We start from the raw sequence: 10,979 nt of genomic DNA, 5'->3' as shown, positions 1-10,979 counted from the left end.
TTCTGGATCGGATTTAGCGCATCAAAATACTTATAAATATGATCGTGTAGTCATTTCAGTTAGTTTCTACAATTATATCTAATTCCTCTCAAAGCGAGATTTTCTGTATTTTCTGCATTTAAGAGCGGTTTTTCGCGATTTTAAAAAAAATTAAGGATGATGGAACATTTCTGATCCCGGATTCGGACTGAGCACGTCAAAATACATAAGAATCCATGTCTTTGAAACAGACGTAACATGTTCGTTGTTACGTTATGGAGCATTGCCACAAGTTGATACCCGCCTTTAGAGAGAGAGAAATATACAGAGTGATTCACAACTTATCCAAAAAAAAATTGGGAATAGATGCGTCATGAAAAATGGAGTCAATAACGTAAGAAAATCCTTATAGATTTCGAGAAAAAAATTATTGAAGTTGTAGCATTTTCAACTCTTACATCGCTGGGCTACTGTAATCTCTAGTGTCATTCGCGTTGTGCGCTGTGTGTAATGCGCTCTCTCTCCACGTGGCCCCAGACGATTCTGAATACTGAAATCCAATTTTAGTATTAACATTTTTGCGATAGCGTTTACATTAGGTTTTCAAGAGTCAAAATTGGCTTCCGTCTCGGCTTACGTGTACAACAACTCAAAGTTGATGGATATGGTTTTAATTTATGGTGAAGCAAGACAATATTTGTGTTAGTTCATAGGTAAAACGTATCCAAACGTGTTTACATGTCGGTGGACAAAATTTGGAGCACTTGTATAAGGTATGTCAAATTAATAATTTATTAATTAAAATAAACAAATTAATGTTGTTAATTAATAATATATTCATAGCGGCAAAAGCAGGATTTGCTGATATAAAGTAAGTGTTACTCACGTTAAACACGGCGTCCTACTTCGCAATAGGGAACGCGGCGGCCGGCGGCCTACAAAATGTTCGAACCTTGAAGCGAAACGGCTTATTTCCCCAGTCTTGAATTGTGCACTTGGTTTCAAAATCAAAGTGCACCGAATCCCAACTTTATTAACAAAGTGTCACGAACGGATAAGTTTTTTTTAGCCGTTTTGGCATTTTAAATAGGTAGACGTCATTTTTCTCTTTGAAAAGCAATAAGTCAATAGGTAAAAATTGTTCTATAAATTGAATTGTTCTATAAATTGAATAATTATTTGAATCTAACATTCGAAAAAAATAATATCCTTATACACTTGTTTTTATTAACAAATACATCAAACTTGTTAATATTTAAAATGTACGAAAAAAATACCTTATTCATTCATGTGTCTAGGTAAAAAGGTCTGTTTTTGTCGTTCACTACTAAAAAGCAGTAAAAGCCAGGTTAGTGACCGAATACGGTAGGTCAAGATTCACTTTGTAGGTCAGGACCGGTCCGAAAAGGGGTTTAAATAATGATATGAAAATATTTGTTTTCAGGGTAAATATGGATTTAAAAAATTCTATGAGGAATATGTTGGACTGCCTTAAGATACCTTAAAACGAGTATGCGATTTCAGGTTTATTTTATTACTTTTTGTAACATATTGTTTCGAAAAAACACAAAAAGTTGCAATGCCATATTTGGAACAAGACAATGAAGTCAATTTAGTTTCCTTTTTACTTTTTTTATCATATTTTTCTTAAAGCCCATTATTAAAAGGGAATGTTGAATTCAAATTGACAATTATTAAACTGAATATAACAGTTACTTCTATTCTTCTTATTTTTTTGATGTCATTAACTAAGAATAAGTAGTATTAAAATGTCCGACAAATGCGCATAATTAGATTAGCAGGCATGAGTTCACTTCATTGTAACAAGTGTAACCAACTAACTGTACTAGTTCATGTCAATCGTTCATAACCGCAACTTAATTGTTTTGATTTGATTACAATACACTACAGAGATATGGTGAAGGAATGCGTTTGTAAAGTAATCAATTTTGAGAGAAACTACGAAACTGAAAATAAAAATCCAAAAATTAAATTTTGAAAACGAATCTTACCTTAGTCCTGTTGAGAGGCACGGAAAAATCCCAATCCGGAGCCACAAACAGATATCCGCTCCGGGCTATAGAACGGCTAGCCTGAAACAAATGAAGCGTCAAAAATATTTACTATTTACTAAAATTTGGAGAGTAAGAAAATAGATAAAATTACATATCGTTTCCTTAACATGTAATAAAAGTCCATACCTAAAGAGTGATTGAAGTTTTAGTCCACAATTAGTCATGAAATCTTTTGAATTTTCTATTTTAAATAGCGATTTAAAAGCTAGTAAGTATATGCATTTTATTATATAAGATAATTAAAAAATAAATGGAAATTTGCTACACGAACTAATAATGCCTGATAGGGACCTACAACCCTAGATGGGAGTGAGAAATTGAAATAAGTTTTTCCTGGATGATTTTTAAACACTTAACGACTTGCAAAAAAAAACGAAAATTCAGAAATTTTTTTAGGTAAGTAGGTACCTATTAGACCAAAAAAGATCTTTTTATTGAGACAAATATGGATACTCAGTTTTTGATATTATACATAAAGTACCCCACGACTGTGCCCTGAAGAGGAAAATTTTTTTAATTTGTGAAATCGGAAAATGTAATTAATTCTTTGTTTTGCTTGTCACTAAACTCATAAAATGATCTTCATTTTATAAATAAGGCGTTCATTATTTTGGAAAATTTATATACGGTGTACCTCAATCTTATAAAATATTGAAAAGTGTTACTAATTGTAAGAATAGTAACTCAAAAAAAGTTGTAAATATAAAGGTATTTTTTATAAAACAGTTGACAATCTGTTTCGTAAAAAATACCTTATCATACAGGATGTTCTAAAAGTCCGTCAGGAAACTCCGAGAGGTGATTCTACGGATTAAAGTATTAGCAGTATGTAATGAATTTTGTTTCGAATTGTCAATTGTTTGCAATTTAGAGCTTGTCAAAGTTCAATTTTCTTATTTTTCTATTTAAATAACTTATTTTATTCACGTTCTATTAGTCTCTCATTTGGCTCACCCACTAAGTAGATGAAGCTCTATACTCTATAGTAGTCTATAGTACCAGTCAGAGCAAAGTTTCATTATGCACCGCTAGAGGGCACTTTACCTAGAACTCAAAATTTGTTTTGTTCATAACTTTTTTCTCTTGCTAGACATCACAGAAATTTAAACATTATTGAAAAGAGAAACAATATCAGAAAAAAATATATACTCTTTGTTCAAGCCGATAAATGTAACCGTTCATCAAGAAATCGCTATTAATGTGTTATTAAACATCAAATTTTTTATAGTTCTGTCTGAAATCAATCAAGTTGCCATGCTTCAAATAAATAGCATTAGTAATTTTGGTGTTATTATACGAATTGTAATAAAAATTGATTAAAGCAGGTATGTTTGATTTTTCACCATAATTTTTTTTCGGCTCTGTAATAACGTTGTAGAAAAATAAGCTGAGGATAATGGATTTACTAATAGTATTTTATTTACTAGCGAAGCTGGTTTTACAAGAGATAGTATTACAATATGGCAACTTAATTAATTGCAAAAAGAATTATCAAAAATTTGATGTTTAATAACACTTTAATAGCGATTAATAGCGATTTCCTGTTATTTTAATAGAAAAATAAAAAAATGAACTTTGACAAGCTATAACTTGCAAACAATTGACAATTCGAAAAAAAATTTTCATTATACTGTCACTATTTTAATCCGTAGAATCACCTCCCGGAGTTTCCTGACTGACTTTAAGAACGTCCTGTATATTACTTTAGGTAGCTTGGATGCACTTATGATAATGATAACTAATAAAAATTTTCAGAAATCTGAAATTTTGAAGAATTTTTCTATACCGTTATTGGATTATGGAATTAGAATTATTTTAAACTGTGGGGACACACGTTCCCTGGTACGCCTCTGCGTTCATAGAAAATATTTACAATAAGAAATTGTATTGAAGCAGATTTGCCTGTCTCAGGAGCACTTGTCGTGCCATAAATCTTAAAGAATAACGACCCTTCTGGGTAGCTGACCGTACCCTTAAGCAGGCAATCTGGGCCATTCCCTAGTTGACCGGCACAGCAAGTGTTTGTAACCCAGTACCTTTATCATTTTCAATTTTTGTGTGTCAATCAGTTAATTAATAAAGAATTAGTCTAACTGGCGTGATAATTATTTTGGTGGACAACTTATACACCACAAAACTATAAAATCCTATTTGGTATAGGTAACATAAGAAATTGTATTGTTTTCTTGATATTTTTACAGTGTGTTAGAATTATGAGAAACATCCAGAATTCTAAGGTAACTTTAAGATCTCAGAGTTCAGCGTAATTCAACAGTTAATCCATTATTCAATAATAGGAAAATGCAAGAATATTTATAACCTTCCAGAATTTAATCTAAGTTCAATAGATTTTAGTTAATCATTTATTTAGTTTCTGGGTTACTTACTGGAATCATGAATGTGTACAAACCATGTAACTGATATGAAATGAGGTAATTTTTTTTTTGCAAAACATCTGCAACTTCACTTTTACGACCTTCTTAGATTTACTAGCAATATTTCTTAGGGATATTCTTCAATAAAGTCAAGAAAGTAAATTTTTAATGGTTTGTTTCTCATTTCTCATTTCCAAATAGTAGTTTGCAAGTTTTTATGTAACACTTTTATTGGTAACCATCTTAAAATCCATCCAGTGAGAACTATTAAAGTCATTATAAACATAAACAAATCCAAAAATAAATTTAACAGACTAGGCAACAGCACATTTTTACCATATACTGAAATCTGGGTCAATATAACTTAGCAACGTGCGAGACATGTAGATCTAATAATAATTCTAAAAAGTCAGCGAAACGTAGGGAGATTTGTCGACGGATAACTTCTTTGAGATACCGGCATGGCAACATCTGCAGAAGTCATGCCTGGATATAGAATATATCAAAATATTTTCTGAATGTACGATATTATACATCGGATAAAGTTACAGCTAAACAAACTCGCCAGTAATGTTGGCTGGTACTGCAGGTGCTATATTTGGAAAATGTCATGATCTATTTGATAACGTGTCATGGCCGATGTTTTAAAAACGTTATCTTCAAGAACGTAATGCAGATAGTACCCTATACTTTTGTGGAAATAAGAAGTGTTTCTAATTATAACTATAATATTAGGGTTCAAGGTTACGTCGATGCCGAGTTCTAAAAGACTGCCACTGAAAGTGATATGTTGATAGTTCTGTCCTGTCATAACACTAATAAATTTAAGGGTATCGGCACACGCGGCTGAGTACACAGTGTGTCGAAACGGGAATAAGGGCATTAACTTTTCGGACCCCACCGTGATAACATGTAATATACTTTTTCTAATAAANAGTTGTACAATAAATTTCTAAAAATCTTTCAAAAAAATAAATTGTGAATAATTATAATTATAATTTTTTCGTTTACTCTTAAAATATTTATCCAAAAATTATTTTTTATTTATATAAAAAAAGTATAAGAATCTTTTCAATAAACAGTACACACTCTTCATGGTTTTTCAAATTTTAAACTATTTATTTCAATTTTTATTTACATTTAATCTAATCTAATTCTTTTACTAGTTGGTGATTTTTCACGTGCCTCATCAGTATTATCACAATCTATTTCGTCGTCGATTTCCTCCTGCAACTACAAAATATCATTTTCTAACGACTCTGAAATCTGATTGTCGAGTTCTCTTGCACTTTGTTCTGACATGTCTTCTTCAAAATCGATTTTGAACTCGTCTACTTTCACTGTTTTGTAAGCATTTTTACACATTTGCCCTTGACATATTTGAACTCGGGAATTCAGATCGGAGTAGCTGTGTGTTTGCTCCTCCCACCACTAATATTTCATTGATTTCATGCGGTCTTGAATATCTTTGAGTGACATTTTAAATGGGACGCCCGTGATTGCAAATTTTGAAAATTTATATCTGGAAAGTACTCGGAATGACAAACCTATTAGTTCAAAAAACAGCCCTTATACCCTTNAAACAGATCCGCCATGGTCTAAAATGATGATACATATTTATATACTCACACTCAGAAAATTAGTTGCATAAACCTCAATAACGAAAAAAATCGATTTTTCTATTTCTTGAAAAGGCAAGTTAGGTAAGTCAGAATAAAAAATTTTGAAAAAATTAAAGGGTCACGTTTTTTAATTTATTGGAAATCCTTCCGGACAATGAAGAAAATAAAATCCAATTGTTTCCAGAACGATTCGGCATTTTTGTCCTATGCTTCTGTTCATCAACTTTTAATTAAATTAAAATTAAAGTTGATGACCCAAACAAGATTTCGACCCCGATTCATACCGTTTTTTGAGACAAATTTCTAATTAATTTTTGTGCAGCCTGTAATCACTTAAAAAACAGTTTTTTCCAAAAGTACCCTTTTTCTTTGAAAAAAATTTTTATTTTATTTTTTTTTTTTTCATAAATTTAAACGTTATTTGCTGTAAATGTGAGAAAACCGCAAATAACGCAAATTTAGCCGTCAATTTTCTAAAAAAAACATAAATTACCCTTTTTCCCTGTTTTTTTAAATTCGTGTAAAAGATGAAAAAAAAATTTTTCAGAAAAGTTGCGGCAGCATGTTATAGGAAATTTACTTCAGTTTTCGAAACTCCCCTTCAATTCTCCGTACGACCATTTGTCGCTGAGATATCGATGATTGAAGACAAAAGGTCCGATATTTCGATGAAAAATGGTCGTATTGAAATTAAAAAAAAGGAAATTGAAACTGAATAAACAAGCTATCTGATCCATGCAATGGCTTAGCTGAAAAAAAGTCTGTGGACTGCGAAAAAAAAAGAAAATTTGCAAAATTTTTTTGTCGTGTTATTTCTTAGAATTGCATGATAACCGTCGCTCCTAAAAAATTTCGACCGAAAGATCTAAAAACTAGAATCTTAGAGCTTCAAAATGCTTTCTTTAATTCCCGATAAGACCATTTTTCACCTAAATACAGTTGTCAAAAATCACGTAAAAATTTCGGAAATTCTTTTGAACCTTTAATTTTTTGCATTAGTGTATATGTATCTTAATAATGATAAAAGGAGGAAAGAAGGGCGACGGGCGTCCTGAAAATCACTGTTTTAGACCAAGAGCTATCGACCGACTACTATTATTTACATAAAACAAGAAACTACCTTCCGTTATATGCTTATCTTTCGCAATACGAAAAAGATACATACCATTCTGGTTAGTTCAAATATGCAGTTAGACAGATATTTACCATTATTTCGTGCACGTGTTCTTCAATGCGCATTCTTAGACTCTAGGTTATAAGTTACCTCAATACACATGAATGATCTAAAAGGTAATTATTATAAAACAGTTTCGAATTAACGGCCGAAACCACACACTACATATTTATTCCGCTTTTTAAACACAGATACCTCAGAGAAATACGCTTCCATTTACGGAAAGAAAGTTTATTAAAGTGTTGTTAGGTACATCTACACCATACTTTTGCTGTAACAATGCGATTTAATAACAGCGAATTATCGTCTCATTTTCGACTTGAGTATAAAAGCCTTATTAGCCTATTTTCTAATTGAGATTGACAAGATCATTAAATTATTTACACAAACAGAGCCTTTCTTAGGTATTTTATTGCCTTACGTCATTAACAGAATTTTGACCGTTGATTTTAAAAAAAAATCTATAGACTTCTATTATACGCGTAGCTTCTTGAGAAAAACAAACATCAAAACATGAATCAGAAATCATAAACACGCCTCATCAGCATTTTTTCGTGTAGGTACGCATAATTCTTTAAAAAAGGTGTGTCCCTCTGTACAGTGGAATGTGGCCACTATGTGATCTACCGTCATATTATGAAACGTATGTAACCACAAGGGATATACCTACCTACGTATAGAAATTACAGTAGCCAATAACAATGAAATAATATTAAAATAATTCATATTATGAGAACGAAACGTTTCGTCACTACTGCTTTTATTTTATACAGGATGTTTCTCTAATATTGCGAGAAACTATAAAGCGCGAGTTCTTACCAAAAAATAAGGAGGGTGCTCTAAATAAAATTAGGTATTTCCAAAAATGTCTGCTTAAAGAAATGGGTTATAATTCAGCTTTTATTTTATTTTTTGCAGTTGGAGACACTTAGAAGAATGCAACTTCAAAAAAAATAATAAAAATTTGCTTTTATTTTAGACTGACACGAATGACATATTTTCACCACATGCATTATTCTCAGCAATTGTTATTGTGCATTTCTCAAATCATTTAAAGCAACAGGTGTTTTCGTGTACAACTTAAGGTCTATAAAATGGTAAACTACGCAACAGTAAAATGTGCATTATATTGTTTGTGGTCTTGCTAACGGCAACTCAGCAGCAAGGCACAAGGCACAAGGCACATTATCCCACATCGTACGATGTTTAGCCGTACGTTTAGCATCAGTGAAACCGGAATTAAAAAACGTACCGCTGAAAATGATTACCCTCAAACGCTTATCCTCAAATGAAAGGAAAACGAATAACCTTTAAAGGTTGCAATTGCCAACCTCTTCCGAGGGTTGTAGATGATTAATAATATCGGTATAACATCCCAAATTGCATTCTTCTATATTCGAGAAATAAAATAAAAACTGAATTTTAACCTTCCATTTTAAAATTTTGTTACTCTGAATGCGGATATTTTTGGAAATTTGTTTATATAGGACGACACCCCTTCTACTTTTTGGCAAGAAATCGTTCCTTAAAGTTTTCGCCATATTAAAGAAATACCCTGTATATTTATTGATTTTTAAGAATGAGAAATTATCGCAAAGATCATCTAAATATTGCAACAAATATATATCGTCAGAGACAAAAATTTGATGGTATAAATATATTTTTTTAAGAGAAATAATACTAATCCGGTAATTAATCGGCAACTATCATATAAAACTGTTTACAAAATTTAGATATCTACAAAACCAATATTTGTACCATCACGTTAATCAACAAAGTAATATATTATCATTGTTACATATTAATACAAAGTAATTTATTTTATCTAAATCCATTTGTAAGTGTGGGAATGGCGTTATTAAAGTGTCATAATGTAAAAGATAATTGAGACGTATTATTCTCTTGGAGTAATTATCAGATTTCTAGTTTACTGAAAATTAAATCAATTATCTTCATTGCTATAGGAAGATTTAATGAAAAAAATTTAAAGAAATCTGCCGGCGTCTCTTATCTAAATTGAAATCAAAATTAAATCTGAACGATACCCACCGATTCACCTTCCCATTCCAGACATTGTTGTGTAATCGTTATAATTTACGCCCTTAATTTCCGTTTCAAATCGATTATTCTATCAGATATTTATTCAATCATATAGATTTTTAATTAACTGGAGCGGTGTTAGATCAAATTGTATCATATAAAATGGAAGTCTCTGTATATACCTTGAACTAAATTATAACGCGGAAATATTTCTTCTTGAAAAATTCTAATGCGTACCTATACCCATATGGAGGCTTGGGAATTACCAGTTCAACCTGCTGATGGAGCTTGCCTCAAGCAGTATATTTAGTAGCTGAAGGTGTGACCGTTGGTTCAATTTTATTTTTCCAATAAATTAATTGGGTAGTTGTTTATAATATATACATATTTTACGGATTGGTGCTTTCGTCTGAGGTGAGCGAATTTCAGTTAAATATACTTAGACACCGTCCGTGAAAATAACAAATCGACACAACTCCATCCGTCAACATTGTGTTGCCCCTGACATTTGAGAAACAATAACCGCTTTAACGTTAAATATAAAAGTTAAGAAAATACAAAGTAAAAAAAAACTACAACGTTTTAGTACCACATTGATTATGTAAAAAACATATCACTAGGTTTTCTCGAGTGAAATTTTGAAGTCCATCATTCAATACTAAAATGCTGGAAAAAACTCAACAGCTCAACTCAATCTGGAATCTGGAATTGTAGAGAGGGTAGCTTAAAAGCTACAGTACTTAAGTCCCATTGGGTCCCTTGTACTTCCTCCCATTAGATCAGCATGGGCGTAGCTAGGGGGGAGCAGGGTTGTGCACGGCCCACTCCAGAAAGCCCGGTGATCATCCCAGAAAAACAAGATCCAATGATATCATCTTTCTTATATCGGTAAGTCGCTAACTGCGCCACCTTTTTTTAGAATCAAATGAAAGAGTGCTTAGGTTTTGAAATATTATATTGGTAAGTCGTTGATAGCGCGTTTTTTTTTTTAGAGGCCTGTATAGAGCTTGCAGCAGCCCCAAACAAAAATCCTAGCTACGCCCATGGAGATCAGTCCACCTGAGTCGTTAGCCAGACTATTAAAAAGAAAAAGGTGATGACGTTGCTCAGAGAATCTCTCTAATACAGGCTATAGAAGGTCTCCCAACAAGGATTTTCTTGTTGATGAGAAGGCAGTGCATTCGCATAGCACATGTAATACTGTCTTGTTTTCCTGCTCATAACCCCTACAAACTTCCTCATGTTGTGAAGCTGCTTCCTTAGCCAACAGTGTCCAGCTTGAATACCTCCACCAGGCGAAGATTTGACATCGATATGGCCAGGTATTTTTTGGCTGTAGTCTTGCTAGAGGATTCTAGGAACTACTTAGCAAATTGACAGCTATTTGTTTCATCCCACCGTTTCATAAACACTTCTGCTCTGCACACAGCTCACGGCAGAAGCACATCGGGTCTGAAAATATTGAGTCCCGATGCACTTCTGGTTAACTTGTCAGCTTCTTTATTGTCATTGCACCGCTCGTGTCCCTTGGCCCAGCATACAGATATGCGCCCGGAAACTGTCTGACAGACACAGCATTACCTCCATTGCTATGGTGGGTGTTGTTCGCATAACTCCAGTTATGCTCAGACAGGCAATCCTTTGTACCTGGCTCAGCTGAGCTTTTGTCGTCTGCTGGACTTTCGACCACCAGACGACAACCCCATAGGCTAAC

At 32.6% G+C, this 10,979-nt stretch overlaps 1 protein-coding gene across 1 annotated transcript in view; it reads right to left on the bottom strand.

The window, feature by feature from the left end:
• Nucleotides 1-1,967: 1,967 nt before the first annotated feature.
• LOC111691903 (protein outspread-like) overlaps nucleotides 1,968-10,979 on the bottom strand; it is a 42,986-nt gene continuing 33,974 nt past the window's right edge. The window contains exon 2 of the mRNA XM_023455411.1: nucleotides 1,968-2,072. Within this exon, the coding sequence (XP_023311179.1) occupies nucleotides 1,968-2,072 (105 nt within the window). The remainder of the gene's footprint in view (nucleotides 2,073-10,979) is intronic.

Source organism: Anoplophora glabripennis, unplaced genomic scaffold, assembly GCF_000390285.2.
Source record: "Anoplophora glabripennis isolate ALB-LARVAE unplaced genomic scaffold, Agla_2.0 scaffold465, whole genome shotgun sequence".
Taxonomy (NCBI): domain Eukaryota; kingdom Metazoa; phylum Arthropoda; class Insecta; order Coleoptera; family Cerambycidae; genus Anoplophora; species Anoplophora glabripennis.
This window is presented reverse-complemented; position numbering and strand designations above follow the sequence as displayed.